The 23,414-nt window shown below is 38.7% G+C and overlaps 3 protein-coding genes across 4 annotated transcripts; 1 reads left to right on the top strand and 2 right to left on the bottom strand.

Annotated features, from left to right (window-relative positions):
- Window positions 1-619: 619 nt before the first annotated feature.
- On the bottom strand, window positions 620-9,630 carry LOC140953005 (thioredoxin domain-containing protein 17-like). Its single transcript, XM_073402476.1, has 4 exons — window positions 9,426-9,630; window positions 3,322-3,403; window positions 2,266-2,347; window positions 620-1,730 (listed from the first exon to the last, which is right to left on the bottom strand). Exons 1-4 carry the CDS (start codon window positions 9,586-9,588, stop codon window positions 1,665-1,667), a joined length of 393 nt encoding a protein of 130 aa, XP_073258577.1. The 5' UTR covers window positions 9,589-9,630; the 3' UTR covers window positions 620-1,664.
- Window positions 9,631-9,695: 65 nt separating this feature from the next.
- Window positions 9,696-12,169, top strand: LOC140953008 (synaptic plasticity regulator PANTS-like). 2 transcript variants are annotated; one of them, XM_073402482.1, is made up of 5 exons: window positions 9,696-9,785; window positions 10,430-10,475; window positions 10,752-10,870; window positions 11,834-11,964; window positions 12,065-12,142. In XM_073402482.1, exons 1-4 carry the CDS (start codon window positions 9,717-9,719, stop codon window positions 11,939-11,941), a joined length of 342 nt encoding a protein of 113 aa, XP_073258583.1. In that variant the 5' UTR covers window positions 9,696-9,716; the 3' UTR covers window positions 11,942-11,964; window positions 12,065-12,142. The 2 variants fall into 2 exon arrangements, with proteins under 2 accessions (XP_073258583.1, XP_073258582.1); XM_073402481.1 differs by having other exon boundaries at window positions 11,834-12,169.
- A 5,159-nt stretch (window positions 12,170-17,328) lies between these two features.
- LOC140953200 (uncharacterized) lies at window positions 17,329-19,760 on the bottom strand. Its single transcript, XM_073402700.1, has 2 exons — window positions 19,671-19,760; window positions 17,329-19,007 (listed from the first exon to the last, which is right to left on the bottom strand). Exons 1-2 carry the CDS (start codon window positions 19,758-19,760, stop codon window positions 17,607-17,609), a joined length of 1,491 nt encoding a protein of 496 aa, XP_073258801.1. The 3' UTR covers window positions 17,329-17,606.
- Between the last annotated feature and the right edge of the window lie 3,654 nt (window positions 19,761-23,414).

The raw sequence follows: 23,414 nt of genomic DNA, 5'->3' as shown, positions 1-23,414 counted from the left end.
AAGTGCAAGTGTCAAAAAAAATGCTACAAACCATTGTGAGCTACTTTACCTGTTCCTTTCCATTCTTCCCCCTCCCTTTTTTCCTTTTCTTTGTCTTTGCTTTTTGTCTTTTTTTTTACTTTTTCTTGGTTTTTTAATACCTCATTACCAGGTATTGTTACCCTGCCTTCATCATTCAATTCAATGTTAATTTTAGTGCTTTCTTTCTGTCATTTAGTAGAGAAATATTTATTAAGCTTATTTTCAATAAGCCTCATGGTTTCTTAAGGCATTTATGCCATTTTCTTAAAAATTCTTTGCAATTTATTATCGTGATTTTATAAGGTGACACAAGAAAAAACGTTAAAGAGCACAAAAATGCAACTGAAACAATAATTATCATATTATTATTTTTTTATTTTTATATTCAAAAAAAAAAAAAAAAACTACACAATAAAAGTCTCACCTGAGAAAATAATAACAAAAAAGAAAACAAGAAAATAACAACATATATTAAGGCAACGTTCCTATTATTAAATATTTTCAATTTTACCTATATATCTCTGTCAGCCTAATGAGCTACATTTTATTGGAATTTAGTCATAATTCCAAACCATGAATTCAAGCAGCCAGGATTAAAAGTTGTCAGAGGTTAAATGTATTTCTATTTACCTTTGACTTTTCCATAGTGGAGAGAGAGTGAAATAAATAATTTTCAAGACCAATAGCCTTTTTTTGGTATTGCTTAAAAGGTGAGTAACACACTTGTTAACATTGTGATTCCTTTTCCTTCTCGATTATAAACTAACTTAAAATTAATGGGGTGTTATTCATTTACCTTTGTCAATACTACAAAACACACTGAAAAACTGTGGAATGAAGCAATTTACGTTAAACTGACAGTCATTATTATGTTTTCTAAACCCCACAGAACTGAAATGGCAAAACTTATTCAACCCGTAATTTTTACACACTGACCAAATTCGAAAATCCTTAAATTCAGTCCATGGATTAATTTTATTTGTAGACGTTACCTCACATGCATAAATCCACATAATAAAAACTGTGTTCAAGACAAGTCAATTTGATGAAAACACCCTGTGGGGCACCTTTGCTAATGCAACTATAACTAATGAGTCAGAGTTCCATATCCAAAATATACAGTCAACTCCCTTAATTTCATTATGACCACGAGAGTCTACTGCAGCAACTGATGGCAGTTTATTTCAGGGATTTACATGTAGCTCCTCTCCAGCATAATCATGATCAGCTGGGTGCCCATTATGGCATGGTGTTCACAAGGAAAGAGTTGACTTTTACCATTTCATAACGTGCTAATTGCCATCGTAGCCATAATATAATATTATAGTCTTTTTTCATAGAGAACACAAACAAACTTCAATTTTTTTTTTCTTAGGCCCGCTGTTGCCTCTATCCAGACTGTGGGCCTGCCCTCCCTGCATACATCTCAGAAATCTAGCATCATTCCACAGTTTGATTGTTTTGAAGTACAGGATATTATAAGCACACAGCAAAGAAAGTTCTGAATTCAAGGTTTGATGCACATGTATCTCATAACTAAAAAGGCACACACACAATCAAAACATTACTGTAACATCACTTAAGTCAATTCACTATGTGATTCTCTTGAGCCGGATACTTGCTTATGATTTTTAGTTTCCATTTCATTTGGGAAAGAAATTGTTGACTAGATCTTGTTTTTTGCAGTCGTCACAACCAAGTCTTTTAGCCTGGAAGAAAGAAATATCAAGAACAGAATTAGTATACCCAAGCAGTACATGTATTTGAACTAAAATTAATTATAGTATCAACAAAGACAACGAATGATGATGTGTCTTGTCTGTGCAGTGTTGGGGTCATAAGAAGCAAAGACATTGCTGAGATCAGTAACGCCAAGAAAGCAATGGTTGAAATCCTTTAGACAACACAAAACAAGGGCTTGAAAGAAACTTGAATTCCAGTTTGTCCTAAGGGCAAGCAACTCTGTCATTTTGCTTCCCCATGGCTGACCAAATTAATAATTTAGTCCGAAGATGACTTGCTTGGACCACGCATTGGGCAAGGAACCTTTAAAATTTCCTAACACACTCTGACAAGAAGCTACAGTTGCTCTTGGTTACGTCTCAAGTAACTCCAAACCTCGCACGTGCATCCATAACTTGTATACACACACTAAGCATGAATTGAAGCAATTCTCAATTATTTTTGCATATCTATTTTGTTCTTTTTTTTCTGCATGAACTCATGGCTTTCAAATTAACTTACCGTGCCATACTCCACAATTGTGGGAATTTCTTTCAGTTGGAAATCTGGACTTGTTCTGAATTCATTATTGGAATCTTTCCACCTGTTGGACAACAAAAATTTCACTGCATGTAAAAGTTAATAGCTTGACTCTATAATGTTTATGCCAGCTACATCAAGAGCTCATCCTCATTGTAAGGACCTGTGAAACTCATGAGTGACATAAAACAAAGGAAACAAAGAAGTCGGCAAAATAGAACCTAGGAAAATAAACAAAAAAAAACAGATCACAGGTTCTTACTCCAAGGTAAACCCTAAATGAGAGTGACAGTCTTTAAAACACTGTTTGCAGCTTTCACTACTACAGCAGGGGCCTACCTAGGATTTTTCAAAGGGGGGGGGGGTCACACTATGTCATGCCCAGGGTACTTATCAGATTGGTATGTCAACATCTACGCCATGTTATACTAAAAGTGACTTTTTTTTGGATGAGCAGTGAGCGTGGGGGGAGGGACAAGCCTACAAAATAGCTACATAGATTATTAAGTTCCATGTCGCATAAATTACTCTATTTTAGTAACGAACAAGAACGTGGTCCACTGCAGATGTTACGTCCTGTAAATGGAGTAACTATCTAGCACTGGAAAAGATTAATTGCATGTTGATTCTTTGTATTTGTGTGTTTTGGCCACCTGAATTATAGGGACATAAAACAATTATCCCACAAAAGGGGGGGGTCATGGGCACCCTAGGGTCACCCCTCTAGGTATGACCCTGTAGAGGTGGCCAACTCAAAATCCAACGAAAATTTCCCCCTTCATCTTGTAACATACAGAAAGACATGTAGTACACTGTACCCGGTAAAATTTCTGCTGAGAGAATGCATTTGAATGGTCACACTTCATAGGAATTCATCCAAAGACTTAAAATTTACAAGCATCATACCTTCATATTTGACTACATATAGGAATGAAGGACTTTAGAAGGGTACATTAAAAAAAATCATGCATTTGAAATTATACAATAAAGGCAGACCTATGTTATGAAAATAATGATGAAAAGAAAGATTGAACTTACGTTGGCTTGTCACCAACAACAACTAAAATAAAGACCATGTCTGTTGATGCTTGTTGCAAAGCAGCTTCTACAACTGGTTCCGCTAAGGAGCAAAAATACAGTAATATCACAATCATTTCTGACCCATGCACATACTTTATGCTCAAATATAATCACAGTTGACAATGAGGTTTTTGTCACAGAAGTAGTTTGGCTGCTCCTGTACCCAGAGTACGTTACTTTTTGGGCAGAGAGAGCAAAAACCAGAAACACATTTGTATTCACAGGCTAGGTTTTAGTAGCACCAGTACCCTATGACCAAACTTGGTTAAAGTACTCTTGCCCCTCAGGTAAGAAGACATTAATAAGAGAATCATCATAAGGCCTAGTAGCCATATGAAACAGTCCATCCAATAACAGCTTGAGATTGGCCTTTGCAAAAATGCACAACGACTAACACTAATTAGGAGAGGAAATCATTATTGGAGGCGATTTCAATCTCGTCCTTGATGTAGAGATAGATAAAAAAGGTGGCCTGCCCAGAACACATCACAATGCGCAAAAAACCATTTATGAGATATGCGATAACCTCGAGCTTGTTGATGCTTGGAGAATATTGAACCCCGAAGAAAGAAGGTATACATGGCGCCAAACACAGCCTACTGTCCACTGCAGACTAGATTTCTTTTTAACAAGTCAGAGCTTTCTGGGTAGCATTACCTCCGCAAACATTCTACCGGGCTTTGAGACAGACCACTCAATGATCACATTAAACATATCTCTGCATTCAAACCCAAGAGGACCTGGTTTTTGGAAACTCAACACATGGCTTCTGGCCGATAAGGATTATATTGATTTGATAAGGTTAATTAACTATCCAGGAAACAGAGAACGAATACGCAAATGATAAGTCGATAAACCCTGCGCTCCTTTGGGATATGATCAAACTTAAAATTCAAAAGAAATCTCTTAGCTTCGCTACTGCCAAAAAGCGTAAAACTTCACATAAACAGCATGAGCTAGAGGAAAAAATCGCCTTACTAGAAAAAGAACTTGAAGAGCCTTCTGTCAGCGAAACGCAAAAAACAAATAAAACAGAACAACTTGAGCTATCCAAAAGTGAATTAGAAGAGATAATTAAAGAACGTACCCAAGGGGCAATCTTGAGATGTAAAATTAAATGGTACAATGAAGGCGAAAAAAACACTAAATATTTTCTAAACCTTGAGAAAAGACATTTCAAACTGAGTACAATAAGCCAGCTTAAAATCACCGATCAAAAATTTATCACATCTGATAAGGAAATCCTTGCTGAATGCGAAACCTTTTACAAAGAGCTCTACACATCCCAGGAAAATGTGATACCAACAGACAGCAATTTTTTTCAACCTGAAAACGAAACGTTTCTGGACGACAACGAGGCAACGAGTTGCGAAGGATATTTAACCGAACAAGAGTGCCTTAAAGCTTTAAGAAGCATGGATCGAGACAAAACCCCTGGAACTGATGGACTCCCTGCTGAATTCTACAAAATTTTTTGGAAAGACTTATCTCCTCTTTTAATAAGTGCACTCAACTATTCATATGATAAAGGAGCCCTTTCGATCACACAAAGACGCAGAATCATTAAACTCATACCAAAAAAAGACGCAGAACCGCACTTCATTAAAAACTGGCGGCCCCTTACTCTCCTCAACTGCGACTACAAAATAGCTGCGAAAGCTATCGCAAACCGAATAAAATCTGTTATCCCAAAACTTATCAATAACGACCAGACCGGTTTCCTAAAAGGAAGATTTATTGGAGAAAACATTAGATTGATAGATAACATTATAAACTACGCTTCTCAACAAAATATCCCTGGGCTATTGCTCTTTGTAGATTTTGAAAAAGCCTTTGATTCGCTTGAATGGTCTTTTATTGAGCGCACGCTCCAGCACTTTGGTTTCAGCTCTTCTTTGATAACCTGGGTTCAAACATTTTACAAGAACATCGAAAGCTGTGTCCTAAACAATGGCTGGACGAGTTGTTTTTTTCAACCACAAAGAGGTGTTAGGCAAGGTTGCCCTCTTTCGCTGTACCTATTTATACTATCTGCTGAAATTTTAGCTAAAGCAACCAGATCGAACAAGAACATTAAAGGAATATCTGTAAACAACTCAGAAATTAAAATTAGCCAGTACGCAGATGACACAACTTTCATTCTTAACGGTACTAGAGATTCATTATCCGCCACACTTAAGATGATCGAGACTTTTAGCAGTATGTCTGGTCTCAGACTCAACAGTAAAAAGACTGAAGCTCTATGGATTGGATCAATGGCAGGAAATAAGGAAAAACTTCTTCCCGAGAAGAATTTTAAATGGCCAGAAAACAAAGTTAAGGTCCTTGGCGTTTGGCTTTCTACCGATCCTGATATCACATTAAGCTTAAACTATAGGGAAAAAGCGGACAAAAATTAAAAACATATTAAGCAATTGGAAATATAGGCGGCTAACGTTACTCGGCAAAATCCAAGTTATTAAAAGCTTAGCAGCATCTCAACTTACGTATATTTTAGCTCCGCTGCCGACAAATCATAAAATTATAAAAGAAATAAACGATCTTTTCTTCAGCTTTCTTTGGAACAATAAGTGCGACAAGATTAAGCGAAGTGTCATGACAAACGACTATAATAATGGAGGGTTAAAAATGATTGACATCGCTTCATTTACCAAATCGCTCAAGACTGTTTCGATCAAAAAATACCTTGACGACTCTAACCGCGGAAAATGGAAATACTTTTTTGAAGTAGAACTTAAGAAGTACGGCGGCAAACTAGTCTTCACATGTAATTTACACAAACGTGACATTTCAAAGTCGATATCGGTCCAAGACCCATTTCTACAAGAAATTTAGAAATATGGTCAGAAATTAATTTTGATGCTAAAGTCAAAACCAAGCAGCAATTCCTTGAACAACATATATGGCATAATTCGCTGATTAGGATCGAAAACAGACCGGTCTTCTACAAACATCTTTTCCTGCATGGAATCACTAAGGTAGCCCACTTAATGACAGACTCGCGGAATTTTCTCCCCCTAGCAGATTTTATCAGCACTTACAAAATACGAATACAACCCATAAAGTACTTCGGCTTAATTTCTGCCCTTCGACACCATTATAAGACTAACTTTCTTAGTAAAGAACCCAGTAGCACAGACATTCCCAATACCTCCTCCGAGACCTTCTCCGAGACTTTTTTCAAGAACGATAAAGTGAACAGAGTTGTATACCAGAAGCTCCTCTCTTCCAAAAGCACCGTACCTGTTAAGAGGCAAGAGAAATGGAATGACAGCATTAAATCCGACCAAAGATGCTCTGCTGACTGGACCAGCGCCTATTGTCTGGCAGCTAGGTGCACAAAAAGCACAAAACTTGTAAACTTTCAATTTAGATTCCTTCACCGAATTTTACCAACGAACCTTTTCCTAACAAAAATTGATATAAAGCAGGACCCGAACTGCTCTTTCTGTACCATCCATCCCGAAAACCTAATCCACCTCTTCTGGAACTGTACAATAGTAGCCACCTTTTGGGAAAATTTGACTGATAAACTAAAGCAGATCAATCTAATAACAATAGATTATCCAAAATACACTGCTGTATATCTGGGCCTGAAACCAGACACCTCTAAGTTTTCACTTCAACTAAATTTCTGCTTTCTCCTGGCAAGATATTATATATGGAGCTGCAGGGTCAACCAGAAAATTCCGAATTTAACAACTTTTCTTATGTCCCTTAAATCGCATTTTTACATAGAGTCCAACAACATTGATGTAACTTCTAAGAAATGGAATCCTTTACGTCCACTTCTCAACATTACATAGCTTTTGGTAAAATAAAAGCTTTCCTATTTATCCATTTTCTGTAAATGAACCAAGGCCAAAGTGCAATTGAGAGCTAGACATACCGCCAATATTTCTTAATTAAAGTATCTATTTCACATATCTTTCCGCACTGTTTATTAATCATCTTATTAATCATCTAATTATACATATTTATGATTTATAATTAATATTAGCAATTGTTGTCAATGTTATCTCAAGTAGTTATTGCTAAAAACCGTTATTAGGCAGAGGAGTCGCCTTTTTTCTTTCTTTCTTTTCATTTATTTATTGTCTTTAGTAGTCCTTTTCTTTTTGTTGTAAACTAGTTTTAGGTATTTTAATGTAAGTAAATAGCAAACAAGTAAGTAGTAAAGCTGTAACGTAAGTAAATTTTGTAGTCTTGTTGTAAGTTAGTACCGTATTTGTATTTTAAGTTGTGTAGCTGTATTGTAAGTGAATGCCAAGTGTGATTATAAATTTAAAAAAAACAAAAAACAAAAAAAAACACTAATTATGTGCAAATTGTGAAACATTAATAAGCTTATTAAACTGCTTCTACTTAAAAAAGGAGGATGTAACACCCTTCCCATCGTGCATCGCATAATATTTTGTTGCATAACTCATCAATGGCGGCCATTTGTTGCATAATTAACCACATTTTTTGGGATTTTTCACAGTAATCTATCTACGCGCTAGTACACAAAGGTCAGTAAACTTTTTTGTTGCCAACCTTTCCAGTATATAATCTTCCAAACTAGACACATTTAAGGCAATAAAAAGTAGCTTTTGTGCACAAAAATAGACTTCTTCGGTACATACTTTCCTCTGTTGTTATATGGTTTGTGACGCCACAGTCAAGTGTGGTTAACTAAAAGATGAGCAAAACTCAACAATAAATTATACGGGAGACTATTAATTATTAATAGTCTCCCGTATAATTTATTGTTGAGTTTTGCTCATCTTTTGTGGTCAGAAAAAAAGAACAACAGTCATTTTACATGCACATAATAAAGATTATAGCAGAGCCTCTTTCCATTGATGCTTTTAGACTTTCATGAACATTTTATCAAGCAGAAATTTCAAGAGACATAGACATTTCATGTAGGAAAAGAGAAATGTCTTGTGAGAGCCACTGAGTGGGAAATGTCAGTTTGGAGTATGGAGATGAGTGCTGACCAAATTAAAATGACATATCCCCCCACGATGCATCCCTAGGAGTGAAGGGTAAAAAAAGCTACAGTCACTTGAAAAAAACTAAGTTCTAAATCTAAATGTCTGATCTGCAAAGGGCAGTGCAACCCATCTTCAGCAGATATGTGCTGTGCTCGTGCTGTGTGAGCTAAAACACAATGCAGTGAATTTGTGCTGGTGATATAAAAATAACAAATGTTCAAATGTTCAACGGGATCTGGCCTGGGCCATCAAGGCAAGCTTGAAGGCCTCTGTGTTGGCAGCTTCAAAAATTGTTTTGGGAAGTTCGTTTCATTCTTTAATGGACCTGGGAAAAAAGCTAAATTTGTATATATCAGTCCTGCTATATTTATTTATAAAATAACTAAGATAGCATGCTCGTTCTGATTGGTTAAAAACCTATGGTTTATTGTGCCGGTAAACTCATAGGAAACTTAAAGTTATTTTATAAAAGCAATAGACCACTTTCACCAGGTTTACCAGCGTGATAACCCACTTGTGATGTTACGAGAACACTCAAAAAGCTTGTAAATCACTCGCCAAATCTCTTGTTCTCCCAACATCTCCCACGGGTAGGCTTCACATGTTTACAGAACCGTTTTAATTGCTATTGCTTAATAAATATATTAGTCCTGCAACCAGCATTTACAAGGAATGGTAATTTCGAATACTGGATATTTTTTTTTATCTTTATAACAGTTAATCGTTTCATAGGACAACTGCAAAAATAATGCAGGCTCTCGAAATTAATCTGGCAAAGGAAATGAAGGCTTTTTCATCGGCACATGAATACTTGATACAAAAACAGCTGATCATGTTAAAAAGTGAGACGTGGGTGTAGTCTCACTTTGAGGGAGAGAAAAAAAAAACAAATCGAAATTAACTGTAATTCTCTGGGAAACCTGGTGATAACTGCCAACTGATGCAAGGAAGAAATAATTATGGTTAAGATCAACAAGCCTTGTCCAACAAAAGATCTATATTTCAAAACCTTTTAAAACTGAAAAGGCTCTTCCTCGTATTATCGATTATCGAGCCATCAATCATTCCATTAACTGTGCTTACCATCTCGGCAGTCCGGGCACCAACTTTCCCCGATATGATCGCCTTCCTCTAACATCGATCCAATAAACATCACAACTATCTGCTTTCCTTTATGCTCTTCTAACGTTTCCTTTAGATTTTGGAGCCCTTCCACCTGAATTTGCAATTGCCTTGGTTCAGACATGTTTCCTCTCCGTTAGCCTCGCTTCCAATTACAGCTGAGCTGTTTTTCTATCATTTTACAATCTCCCAGAAATCCAATCGGTCGTTCGTATCCAGTCTTCCGAGCACAGTTCGATCGAAGTCTCGATCATGACATCGAGTATTTTTGGAGAACAGAATATCGTTGAAAATGACAACGTGACGACCTCTGAATTTAAGGTAGGTTATTCTTATCCCGTAATATTTTAAAGGCATACTTTTTCTAAAATGTTGTCACTGATTGATTGGTAAATAGTTCTGTAGAACCCTTCGGTAATATTGATCGGTAATTACATCAGAAATAGATCCTGTATGGCGATTGCTTTTTTTCAGATCGGGGAAATATTTCCACCAAGCTCCAAAAGTAAATTAGGCAAAAATGCATTTTTTGATTCATGAGAAACAGAATGCAAGTCAGGTCGCGCTTGTTATTTCTTTCAGTTAAGTAAAAGTTGGCGGTGGGAGTGGGGGGAGGGTGTGGGGTAAGGGTAGGGATGGGGGTAGGGGTGAAGCCGGGTAGAAATGGGTACAGGCCTGTGATGCATGATTTTTTCGTTTCCAAGTGGAGAAGGGAGAAATAAACAACAGGAAAAACTACGAAACATAAGTCATGACACAAAATCAGGAAAGTCAAAGCTGTTTAGATTGAGTTTGCAATAGTCTAGACAATCACTGGGAAGACAAGTGAGGTTTATGAACTGAATGGATAAAATGAATTGACCACAGTTAGGTTAGGGAAGTCACATACTGATGATATGAGAGCTATATAAAGATAGAGAGACATATGTAAAAATAATTAAATCTTTTTTTATTTCCCTCTGTAGGCACCCAAGTGTCTGGAATTTTTTGACAAATGGAGATTTTGTGCATGTAAGTTTTCCATGGTATGACAACATTAGACTTACTTGTAGTAATCAAGCAAAAACACATAAGCAAAACAATGTAACACGTGAGCGAAACGACAGGACGTAGGTGAAACAACTCGTTGGTGAAATGACCTTAAACCAATGATGATAATGATGATGATGATGATGATGATGATGATGATGATAATGATGATGATGTTTATTATTATTATTATCAGTTTGTTATGTAGGTATTATTGTAATCTGGTAAAATTAATTTTTTGATAATACTTTTCATCAGCCTCCAGGAATCAGTTTCATCAGTATTATATATATGGAAAGTTTCAGGACTGCTCAGTGTTTAGAAAAGCCATGATGAGTTGTATACGTTACAAAACTACAAAGTCCCCAGAAGATAGGGTATGTTAATGGAATCTGTGTTTCTGTAGAAGTATTCACTGGAAATGTAGATCAACCCTTTCCCCTTCTATTTTAATTTTTACTTAAAGTAATTTTAAGTGTGTGAAAAGCATTAGGGGAGAAACAAGACAAAATGTTATAGTACTAATACATTACAGCTTAACTGACAGACAGGTCAAGTCAATAACCAGAGCTTAATATATGGCTACAATAGTATGCACCCTCTGATCAGCAGCAGAGCGGGCAAGATTTCCTTGTAATGACTGGGCATTATTAGCTGGGTGTCCAAGGCATCCATGTTATGGTCAATTGACCATAAATACCTGTAACGACCTCACCCGGTTAAGAAGTGGTATTTAATACCATCAACTGTCGTAATACAACATCAAATTGACTCTGAAGTTGACTACCGCCATAGTTATTAGAGGAGACTGGTTATGAAAAGCGGCAAACATCAATGATAAAAACAACAGTGCTGCATTTTATGTTCAAAGCACCGTGAAAGTGCACAATCCTTTGTTTTCTGTTGGCAAATTGTTACGGAATAAATTAATGCAACGTTTTTATTGGTCAATACAATCAAAATGATAGGAATTCTTTTGAATTTTGTGCACTTTCAGGTCCGCAAAAACATATAACAAAGGAGTCTGACGGGTTTCATAACCATTCCACTCAATTAACTATGCTACCGCACAGGTCGAAATGTCAGTCGCTGTCAACAACAGTCCTATTCAGGACTCCATACCCAAACAATCATATTCCACCAACTTATGAAATGACTCCTGGTTTCAAACCTTTCACTGTTAGTTCACAGAACAAATACGGTAAGAGAATTTGGAAGAAAACAACATTTCTTGAAGTCATTATTGCTCAGTTAGTATTCTCCCTTATTTTTAAAGAGTTGCGTGTAGCAAACCAAACAGTCTCAAGAGATCAACAAACTGTCATTTATTTGTTTTGCAGGATTTTATGATTGAAGTCCTGAGAATGAATGAAATTAAGTTCACGTCATCGTCAGTGTGGGAAAAGAGAGAGAACCCTCGTGAATACTGGAATAGCGGTAGAGAATAAAGACATCGGATCATGAGTTGGCTTACAAACACGAAAAGTATCGGATCAAACCTTGATTCGATAAATTCTTAAGTGGAAAAGAACACAAGTTGTTACGAAAGGACTTTCAACTGCCGCCTTACGGACAACTCGCCATTACGCACAAGAGTTAAAACTTCCTTTATCCAGGAAGTCAATCAAAGTTCCACAGACAGAAACCCCCAACTTGAGGATGTGAATGAGATGTTGTCATGGCAACGCCAGGAAGATATAATTTAATAGTTACTCTTTAGTTGACATTTAGACATTTAAAGTCCTTTAAATTTTACTAAAGGTTATGATTTGTTCTAAGAAAGGTCCGCGCATGAAGGAAGGGATAGCGTTAGTGTGGAAAATAAATACGTGACTGAGAAATCAAACACATTGAAGGTAAAAACGCGAAAACGCTTCGCCATGAACGAAAAATAGACTTTCAATCCACTCTTAGTGACCAACGGGATCGCGATCCAGTTAGGCTGGGCTTTAACTGATGCAACGTGGCCAAGACTAGCAGTAACGGCAAATTCATCTTTGATTTTTCATCCATATTTGTAAAATCTTTAAATTGGCTGATACGGTAACAAAGGAAAGCGGAAAGTTCTTGTCACGCAAAACTTATATTTAGAAGGAAACTGGCGAAAGAGCCAGCCCCTCCTCCCCTCGTTTTTAGATCGAAACGAAACCCAGACCCCACCGCTCCCCCGTCCTCAATCCTAGAACAGAACAGGGCCGTGTTGTTCAAAGCCAGGTTAAGATAACCCAAGATTAGTGCAAGATTTGAATTCAGATTTGAAAGCTTAAAAAGCATTTCAGTTTTAATTCTTTTTGTCTGCAAGTTGATGATTGAAAGCTCTAAATATAACAGAGAAAATTATCCGAGAAAATGCTTTTGAACACAAGAAAGAGAAACCCGGGTTAAGTTTAACCCTGGGTTAAGCGCTAATCGGCCTTCGAACAACTGGGCCCAGAACAGGAACTTTATCAACCTCAGAATACCTAATGGCACATGTGTTAATTACATAATAAAGATTACAAAAGTGTTCTTTCCCAATCCGCTTTAACTGTCCTATGCTGAGTCACAGGCGTTAGTTATCATTCTGCAAGATTTTCCTTGACGCACCTTTCCCTTTTGCACATGCAGTCCCGGCCCATACGTATTTGGGGACCGTTTTTTGTACCTTTTACCCTTGCTTCCCTTGCTTCATGCTTACCAAGTACACGGAGCCATACCCTGGATACCAGAGGTTTTTCCCCCGTGCGGCGCGAATTTTTGGTGTTGGCTGAAGGCCGACACCTCTTCGGCCGTAGGCCGAAGCCACGAAACCGGAAACCGCGCTAGAAAAGTCTCTGGCACCCCGGGTAACGGAGCCAGAGAATCAAGATGAAATCAAGGTCTGATGAGCACCCCGCCCCGGCCCCACTCTACCCGGTACCATTGCACTTTCCTTAAGTTGTGGCTCCGTCACGGGAAGTCGTGACATCTTCGTTGAATTTAAAGTTGAGGATCAAGTTCATTTTGGCATGATTGAGAGTCTGGGTCAGTTGCAATTAGATATGGGGTCAAGAAGTAATGCAGGGTTGCTTTTTCTGATAAGCTCGCCTCCAGCTCCAGAAGTTTATCAGGAATAAAAAGTAAAAAGTGCGTCATTCATTGTGACAGGTTAGACAAGGAAACACTACAATCTCAAGAACATGGAACTCAGCCGTTTCACTCCAATTGGCGGGTAAGATCAAAAGATACTTTGTGGTATTCATGGTTTCGTTTCCGGGTTCAGCATCATGAGACAATGAGTCGTTAAAGCTTCAAGAATGCATGCTTCCTGAGAATTCGAAGTCACAAAAGGATAACTGTTAGGGAGTTAATGCTCGATTGCTTAGACCTCCAATAATGTTTTGTGCATTTTGGGGGACTTTTTGACATCTTAGCACATTCAAGTTCTGATCAGATCCTAAAATGTCACCTGAATAACTAATCCTCTGTTACTTCTGGCATGATTATTATTATATACGGACTCTGGACAGCTACATTCCCGTCAATCCAGCTGAAGGTGTTTATATATCAACTGGTGAGATATGCTAGAATTCGCACGTCCAAAGTTGCCTTCATGATAAATAGACTCCGCGGACTTTCATTACGTCTCAGACAACAAGACTTTGAAACAAATCTACATCAGAAATCATTTAATAAATCATTCAATCGCCATGGTCTTATCGTCCGAGAAGTATGGTGCCGCCCTGGGGGAGATGAGATTAGCAATCCAGGGTTGAATTAATATCCCTACATCCCTTATTTATTACTTAGATTTGTCAGTTTCAGTTGTATCTTGGTACGTATACGCGCACAGTTTTATTTTGTGCGCGTGAATTATTTACTCTATTCATTTAGAGAATTGACGTGTACATTTAGTTCGTTACATAACGTCTTAAGTTTACTTTGCGTTATTTTCCACACATTGTGGGTGGCCCCTCCTAAAATGCTTTACGAGTAATAGTTGGTATAGGATTTAATGGAGCTGAAACAAATTGTGGAATTGCACACATTTGATGCATCCTATTGACGAACAGTCACGACATGTAGATGTATCTTTTAGCAACTACTATAATTTGCAGTTTATCCACTTTATAATTATGCGCCCTCGTTGAAGTTGTATCCACGCGCGCGCTTTTTATCACCATGAAATGAGAATTCAGTTACGGTGGAACTAAACTGTCGTCAGAAAAAATAGCCAATGCATTGCTTCGGAGCTCAGAAGAACACTACCAAAGGATTGAAAAGTGAATTTTAAGTAAATAGTGATTATGTGACTACAATAGTAGCTTCGATTCCCTTGCTTGTATTTACACGTTTCTCTGTCTCTTTGACTACAATAGTAGCTTCGATTCCCTTGCTTGTATTTACACGTTTCTCTGTCTCTTTTTTGATCCCTTCAGCTCCACCAACATGGAGGCGAATAAGGACCCAGAACCAAAAGCTGAGTTTAGTGACAACAAGAGCTATAATTTTGTGGGGAAAAAGTTTCCCTGGCAAAAGACCAAGATCACTGTTATCATTATCTTAGTTGTAGTTCCTTTGCTTGGTGCTGTGATTTCCATTAGTTTGTATTTTGCATCGAGAAAAACGGCGAAAACAGCTCCAACTCGTCTGGTTGAAGTAAGCTTGGACAAAGGCGAGACTCTGGCATATAAGGTGAATCAGCAGATAGAAATTCAAGGAAATGGTGCACAGAAGGGTATATCTTTTTCAAGTTCAGTTTTTTGAGGCATTACGTGATGTTTTCCTAACTCCACTTCACTCCTTACTGGTCATGACTCAGTAAGCATATCGTGCGTAAGTTCTTCCTCAAATGAAACCCGGATATCAGAGTTTTATATTTATATTAGTTCAACTGCCCGTGTGTCCCGAGTGGACCTGTGTTCACCTGAACCTTCCGAGATCAAAATAGTTGTCTTAAACACCTGTGCAGACGTATTTTTCGGGAGAGCACTAAGAAGATTAGGAAGAATACAGTGATATCATTGTGGTGGGCTTAGCGGGCTTAGCAGGGTGAGGGAAGGAAGTAGTATTTTCCCACCCCCTCTACACGGCTCTGCCCTTTCGGACTCGACAACAAGCCTGGGTTGAGTTAGTCGAAAAATCGAACAGCGCAAATCCGCCGCGGGGGGTGGGGGAGAGGCTCTCAAGGGAAGTGTGAGTAGAGGTGTGCCCTCCTGGGGGACTCCCATATGAAAGGGGCGGGGATGCTCGTCGCAAATTTTAAATTAACCTCTAAGGAGACCAATCTGGGCGTGGCCCAACCTTTTTTTGACCCTAAAAAGAGAGACCATTTTAAACTTTGATTACGTAAATTGAGTAAAGAAAACGAATCGAAAATATATAATTTTTCTTCGCGTGAGCATCCCCGCCCCTTTCACATGGGAGTCCCCCCTGGGTGTGCTGCCGACTCATTCAGTCCCTCACCCTGTTAAAGGCATTTTGCTACCTTTTTTAAGACAAAAGTTTATGACCTGATTCATGTGTTCCGCATGCAGCAATTTAAGGGGATCAATATTTTAAACTGGCATCATGGAATTATATTTTTCTGCAAAAAATAAGTCTTGGTACCACAAATGTATGGCTAACCTTCATACTGTTAAAGGAGCCAAATAGTAAAATTTTAGACCGTAAAGAGACATATGATTGGCTATCACTCAACCCTCGTGCTCTTGGAAACAACAGATCTCAGAAAAGATCTAAAAATATCTTTAGAAGGATTGAGATAGCTATAGGGCCCATATGGGAGATTAATTCTCTGAGCTTTATCCTCTCTTAGCGGAACTTACCCCTTTAGTCCAGATAAAGGAGTGCCCTCTGGAGTTACCATGCCAACTTATATGCTGTTTTTGTAGGTAACCCACGGAGTAACTGCTAACCAAGTATCGAGGAACTCAGCCTCGTTTTTGTTTTTGTGTTTGCAGCTAACATCGGTGCGATAGTTGGTATCCAGGTCCTTAACAAGACATCCGAAGAGTACTGGTTCCTAGTAAAATTCAATCTGTCATTGTTGAATGGGAACATGGACATGGACAGCCGAAGTCACAGCAAGCATTGAAGGATACGTGTCAGCATACTTTATCCGCGGAGGTGCATACGGAGATGGCACATTAGTTCGCGTTGGTCTACCTGTGATGCTATCCTACCGTGACAACCGTGACCCTGGGAACAAGTGGTGTGTAGACCTGTCCGTCCGCCTGACCGCTCTGGAGCTGAGTGCCAGCCTTTTCTATCAATGGCGGCACTGGTGGCACTGGGGTACAAGGCATACCCTGTATGAGTTTGGTAAATGGGATGCCATACAGCGCAACTGGAAGGAGCTAGAGAGACCAGTTAAGCGCGGATTGTAGATCGTCCTTTGCTCGAATTAATCTCCCTTTCCAAATTCTACATGAAAAATTTGATAACTGAAAAAGAAGCTACATAAAACAAAAATCTTGAAAAAATAAGTATTAGGCGCGGCTTTTGTCTTGTATTACCTAATGCTTGCTAGTTGAAAGTCACCTTTCGGGGTTTGTCACGGTTTTACATCTTAGGTTAGCCTTAATTATCAAGTTTTTTATTTGTAATCTGTGTTAATCTCCTTCGCTAAAACATCGCTTAATCCTTCATAGTTAACTAACTCTTGCGTTCGACAATTAAAAAAAGAATATTTTAATTGAGTTTAAGGAATGAAATATAACAAAACTAGACCCTCAACATACAAGCAAAACTGTGCCGAATTAACTCCAGGCACAATAACTTTTGCGTTTCTAAATTAAAAACGAGCATAATCATCATCAACCTGACAAACTTAATACTTATAGTTATTGTACCCATTTTGTAACTTTTAGCTATTGCCATTGTTGATTCAATCTGAACAATATCTAAATAAATATATAAGTTCTATCAATTTTTGCAAGACACCTCTGTTTGGTATTCTTGCACCAAAACTATTGAAGTTTGTTATAAATGTTATATGTGAGGACAATTTTATATTTCATTTTACTATAAAATTTAACCTATGAAATTGTTTTTTCAATACGGCTACATCTTCTATGGATTAACTCGTATGCTAATGAGCAAAAATGTAAGCAATGACGCCACGATGAATCCGCCTATTCTTAGTGCTACGGGTTATTTATGGTAAGCAACGGCACACACTGCTTTATGAGACTTCCAGTCTTTTTTCTGGCAGTCTTTTGAGCAGTAAAACACGCTTTTACAACGTCCACATTTTAGCAATTTGACGTTCTCTTTAAGGCATGTTTTACACATTCCCAAAAAACTTACTTTTGGGAGATTCCTAATAATGGCTCTTGGGTCATCTGAAAACATCACGGCCATTGATTGCCCTGTCGTGATTGGTAGATGGGTCCTTGCAGTAGAATGACGAATTGACCGATTAAGTCTTTCGCGCGCACCAGGTAGATCAAATTTTGTCGGGTCAAACGTCTTTGAGTCTTTCAGTTGGATCTGCAACAGGCGCATGCCTTCCCTCTTGTAGCTCTCGTGGATAGAGACAGATTGTAGCCATTTGATAGCAAGATTGAAAGTATCAATTCCAAGTATTTGTTCGTCAAATGGGCCATCCGTTACCAAGTCACTCTCAGGTGGACTGATGCCCGTCCCTCCAATAAGCTCCACAGTATCCTCTTGGCCAATTTGCAAAAGTTTGAGCTGTAACGTTACAGGTATTGCCAGGTTATGCTGGTAGTATAAAGTGTTCCCGGCATCCTGCAAAAAGTCTACGAGACAAACATTCCTATCGTCAATGATTTCCGCATTAGTGGCTTCCTGGTTGAATGTCATCACCATCCCAGTGAAATCGTCTTGATAGGGTGTTGTGAACACAATGTCTTTGAAGTTTGACAAGGGTCGGCGCCCAGAGGGATAGCACGTATGCGGGAGGTAGTACATGTATTTTAGAGGCATTATCTTTGAATCCCAGTCGAAGACAGGACACAGAACGCGGGTTTGGAACATGCGCAGATTCATATTTGATGGGACCCTAATGTCTCGGTAAACAGGCACAGATGACCGTAGAACAGAAACACGAACCAGAAAGCTAGTTCTCTCAAGCGACAACGCAATGCGAGGCAATTTTCTGTTTTCGTTAATGTTCTTCAAAACTGCTTCCTGTAAGGGGCTTAATTTTGTAGATTTTTTGGCCGACGAAATAGCTTTCGTGATGCCTTGAAACAAAAGCTCGGCTCTGTCTCTAAATAGCAGGTAGGCGATCGGACGACTAATGGTTGCTTCAGCAGGTATTGGATCGCTTGTGACTGTATACTGTTCTGGATATTCTGGGGACCAGTCATAGCTGTCGTCACTTTCGTCGTCACTGTCCTCGTCGGTTTCTTCGTCTATTTGGCTCTTTTTTTCTTCTTCTTTGGGAGTTTCCTCTTCGGGCGGCCACGATGGCATATCCGTGTCATCCTCTTGGCACCAACGCTGAAAGTCTAAATATTCCTTTTCGTTTTCTGCATCAAACTCAGCTGGGTAGATCAATATCCTACCCTGGCTGTTGTCTATCTCCTAAACGACAAAGGAAAAACATCGTGTAAAAACTGTTCAGCTTCAAATGTGGGTTCTGTGATATGTGATCATGATTTTATCATTACATGATTACGTTTTTTTTATCACTTATATTGATTTATATTCAGTGGGGTTGTAAATTGTGAATATGGTTCTTTATGCACTATTAGCCCTTGTGTTGTTCCCCGACCTTTTAAGGAGGAAGGGTAACGGTGGTATGCACAAATGTTTTATCCTAGACAAATGAAAGACAAACTACAAAGTATTACCTAAACAGAACAAAATAAAACCTTTCTTGTATACAAATCAGTTAGTCAACAAACCGTAAAAAACGAGGACAAAACCAAAACAAAGTAAAACAAAAAACAAGTGACGGAACCTATAACGTGCACACTAAATAACTTTTTTTCCTGAATAGGCCATTTCCGAGTCCCAAAAAATCTCACTTTCAAAGCGAGGCTAAGTGCGAAGCCATTGATATGAAAATGATTTTTAATTATGAGGCAAATAAAACTCATTTTCACAACAAAGGTTTCGCACTTAGCCTCGTTTTGAAAGTGAGATTTTTTGGAACTCTGAAATGGCCTATTGCTCAGCCTGTGATCAAGTGGAAGGGAAAAGGAAGAAGGAAAGGACTAGTGGCTTTTGGTTAGAATTTAATACCTTATAATCTTGAGCATGCTTCGGTTTGTCTGTGACATCCAACTCTTTGGCATCGGTCACTTTCCTTTCACTCTTACTACATATATTCATCTTATCCGAAATTTGCCTGCAAAAGTTAAATTAAAAGTGTGGTGACTATACATGCTGAGTGTTGGCGTAAACTGGGCAATGATTGGGAAACCTTGCATTCAGTTCGGAAAATATAAGTGAGATATCATCCTCCTCGGTGAAGTAAACGACAATTAACGGGAAAACTTGGTCATGTGGTACAAAATCACGTTTGTCGTTTGGCGTAAACGTGAATCGTTAAGGTTGTGCTACGGCTGAATCGAATTCATCAGAAGCCCCTCTTAAGTTCTTTTCTCTCTTCAACCTTTCCCCCCAGAAACACCTGATACTTAGTCAAATTCTCTTAGTCAGAGTTAGCCACGGACGAAGTAAATGATATATAACACATCTGGAATGGGACATGCCAGCCCCAGGACTGTGGAAGCCATGCTGCTGTGTTTTTCACAACCTCAGTGAAGAGAGGATTCCGAATGACCAGTGTTGCCCAAATTCAGATTTATTTCGGACAAAGAGTTGGTGATTTCTAAACCTCCAACGTAAGAAAAAAAGGAACAGTAACTTCGGTGCCGTTAGTCATACTTAAATACTTTTTTTTCATAGTAAAATCCAACTAGTTGTCTATTATCAATGCTGCGTTCTGATTGGTTGAGCTACTACAAGGCTATATGTTATAGCCCACTTGTGGCGAAAAGCACTGGCTTTGAAAACCAAAACAGTGGCAGCTGAATCGCGTTTTGGTAGCTAAAGTTGTTTTGTTTCGATATTTTTGACCAACTAGTTGGAATTACTAAAAACAATTATTCCTCTCGCCCTCATGGCCTGTGAGTCAATAGCCCATGAGGCCGAATAATTGTTAAATACCTCACTTTTATTTCTTAATTCTAAACGACGTAATTCAAATTATTTTTGATTGCAAATAATGCAATCAGTAACAGGGAAGAGCTACCCTGTGGATCTGTTAAATAAACGTCATCATCATCATATCCTTTCGAACAATACTGACTAAAAACTGAATTCCGTAGAGGGGGTGGGGCGATATAAAATGAAAAGTAAAATATTGTCCTGACAGGCCTTGTGACATCAAGTTCACCGCTTCAAATTTAATATGATCGAAGCTGAATGTGCTTCTGATGTAATACATCTCAAAACTGTTCGAATGAATTGTCTCTAACCTGATTCGATTTTTATTGTAGTCCAGTGTTCGTATTTAATTCTACTGTATTTACCCTGACGACTGACTTCAGCAAATTTTCACTTTTTATTCAATATTTATATCTATGGGCATTTTTGTCTTGAAAGTAACAAGGAAACGTAAGACCTCAACGATTACTTCGTTAAATAGACTTCAAGTCGATACGGCCCCTTTTAACAAATACAGGATACGGCCGGAAAGCCTGGCGGCGACGAAGGACAATCGAATCAGAAAAGTCGCTGTGCAGCTGGCGTTAAAACTATAGGTGTAAAGTAGTGCTTTAAATTGCTACTACGGAAGGTATTGACATCAAAACAGAGCAAAGCCCTTACCTTACAGCTTAATATTCAGCGATATGAAACATAAATGCAAAGTGGTTAGGAGAAAATCACGCTCGAGTCGATTTCTCGGAAACAGGTTTCTCTTGTGCGCGTGCGCAAAAGTTTAAAGGGAGGGGGTAGGGGGAGGGGACGAAAAAGGAAAGACCTCTCAAACGACTTTTTGTGAGTTCGAGTAAGTCACGGTAAGCCTGATGTATATGGGTCGAAATCACAGAAAAGCCAGTTTTGTAGGGTGTCTCGAAAACTGACAACTAACAACTAGAATTCTCAGACCTCTTGGTCTAAATTTACAGCCATTTATGGATAAATGCACAAGGAAATTTAGGAGTCACCAGAAAACAATTCACTACAAAACACTAGTACTTCAGCTTCAAGCGGCTGATACAAAAGCTGACTGCGTGTTCACAGATACCTTACGCTTACAGTAACGGGTATTCCCCAAAATACGTACACGCCCGGTATGCTCAGCCCCATTTTTTTACCCGCACGGGTGAGTGCTGCATGTATGACCCCCCGCACTAGGACCGGATGGAAAAGTATTGTATCTGAAGCTAGCTTAAATACTGGTTTTTACTAGCGACGGAGAGTCGGAGTCGGAGTCGAAGTCGTTAGGGCGCTTATGACCTAGTGAAAATCAAAATCGGAAGAAGTCAGTCAGTCAGAAGTCAGAACAATCACAAGAATCAGAAGGTTTCTATTTTCTTCCGACTCCGCTTACGACTCCGTTGCTTACGTTTTATGATCTAGCAAAAACCAGACTGTCGGAGTCGGAAGCAGAAGAGGAAGGATAAACCAATCACAATGCATGTTACCACACAGTTCTTCCGCTTCAGCTTGCGACTTCGACGATCCAGTTTTCACTTTATTGTAAACGAAGGATTCGTAAGCGGAATCAGAACGCAGTTTTCCCTAGACTCTGACTCCGTCACCAATGAAAGCCAGCCTTGGATGGAAGCGCCAGTTCCAACTGTAGGCTCGATTAGCAGCCGTTGTTCGGGAAAGGAGCGCACGCTCCTTTCTCGACCGAGAGTGCGGTGGAAATCAAGCTTGAAACGCTGAATAGCATTGAAAAGTCATTACACCCTAATGTCCTGCTGTCACTCATATGTGCTAAGAAACGAAGCAAATTTGAAAAAGCAAAGCAGTGGAGTTTGGATAGAATCGAAGATGTTTATTTTTAGAAACAGCTTCTCCAGCTCTGCAAGGTTCCAAAATGTTTAATATGGTACGTGTCGGTATTTTCTGAGTCGTTATCGTCTATTATCAGAAAACGTCTGAGGTCGTCTGAGGTCAGCTTGAACAACAAAAGAAATGCTATAAAAGCTCAAGCTCGTTTTGACGTCTTTCATTATTTTCCTTGATGTACGATTAACTCAGTGATGTCTGCGACAGCTATAAAAGGTGTCGTGTACCAACAAATGATTTACTTTAGAAGCACTATTTTTTCAAAATATACTTTTCAATCTTCTTGACTGTTATATTTCTGGGTAGGTTTTTTATTAACAATCTGGTACAGCTTTTGGTAATTGTTGGGTCTACAGAATTAACAGCTTAAAATTGAGACATAGATGCTCATTAGCTCTTTGTGAATTTACAACGAATTATACAGTCGCAAAAAGCCTGTACTCCGTTCTTGAGTTTTCAAATTTATGAAGATGGCTCCTTTACTGGAGCGATTCTAGATTCTAAAGTACAACACGCGGTTTCCGGAAACAAATTAAGATCTTACGCAAACAGTTTTACTGACTGCTGGATCACTAACGCTCTACTGACCGCTGGATCAACTCCGGCTCAATTTGAAAATCCCTGAAGCACATCGCTGCATTCGTCCTTTCTTCCTCTGCAGGCTGCGTCACACAGAGCCGCAACTTCCCAACTACTGTAACTGAAAGGTAAGCAGCGACTCGAAAGAGCAAAAAAAAACTAAAGGATAACAAAACTATTTAGGTGGCTTCCCTTAGACTTCTAAATTTCCAGTTCTCAATAATATATGTCCACTGCATGACTAGGTTGTTTATTAATTCACTCCAATGTGAGTTAGATTTACACAAATTTTCTTGGAGCCAATCTAATGCAAATCAGAAAGAAGAAGGTAAATATAGATTCGTAAAGTACGTTTACATTAACTGTTTGAGAAGAAAG

Source organism: Porites lutea, chromosome 11, assembly GCF_958299795.1.
Source record: "Porites lutea chromosome 11, jaPorLute2.1, whole genome shotgun sequence".
NCBI classification, from domain to species: domain Eukaryota; kingdom Metazoa; phylum Cnidaria; class Anthozoa; order Scleractinia; family Poritidae; genus Porites; species Porites lutea.
This window is presented reverse-complemented; position numbering and strand designations above follow the sequence as displayed.

Coding starts and splice junctions, on each gene's coding strand:
- LOC140953005 (XM_073402476.1), bottom strand. CDS start 9,588: ATGTCTGAACCAAGGCAATTGCAAATTCAGGTGGAAGGGCTCCAAAAT. Junction 3,404..9,425: donor GTGCCCGGACTGCCGAGATG/GTAAGCACAGTT, acceptor TTTGCTCCTTAG/CGGAACCAGTTGTAGAAGCT. Junction 1,731..2,265: donor CAATTGTGGAGTATGGCACG/GTAAGTTAATTT, acceptor TCTTTCTTCCAG/GCTAAAAGACTTGGTTGTGA.
- LOC140953008 (XM_073402481.1), top strand. CDS start 9,717: ATGACATCGAGTATTTTTGGAGAACAGAATATCGTTGAAAATGACAAC. Junction 10,476..10,751: donor CAAATGGAGATTTTGTGCAT/GTAAGTTTTCCA, acceptor ACTTTTCATCAG/CCTCCAGGAATCAGTTTCAT. Junction 10,871..11,833: donor CAAAGTCCCCAGAAGATAGG/GTATGTTAATGG, acceptor TTTGTTTTGCAG/GATTTTATGATTGAAGTCCT.
- LOC140953200 (XM_073402700.1), bottom strand. CDS start 19,760: ATGAATATATGTAGTAAGAGTGAAAGGAAAGTGACCGATGCCAAAGAG. Junction 19,008..19,670: donor AGCATGCTCAAGATTATAAG/GTATTAAATTCT, acceptor TTTGTCGTTTAG/GAGATAGACAACAGCCAGGG.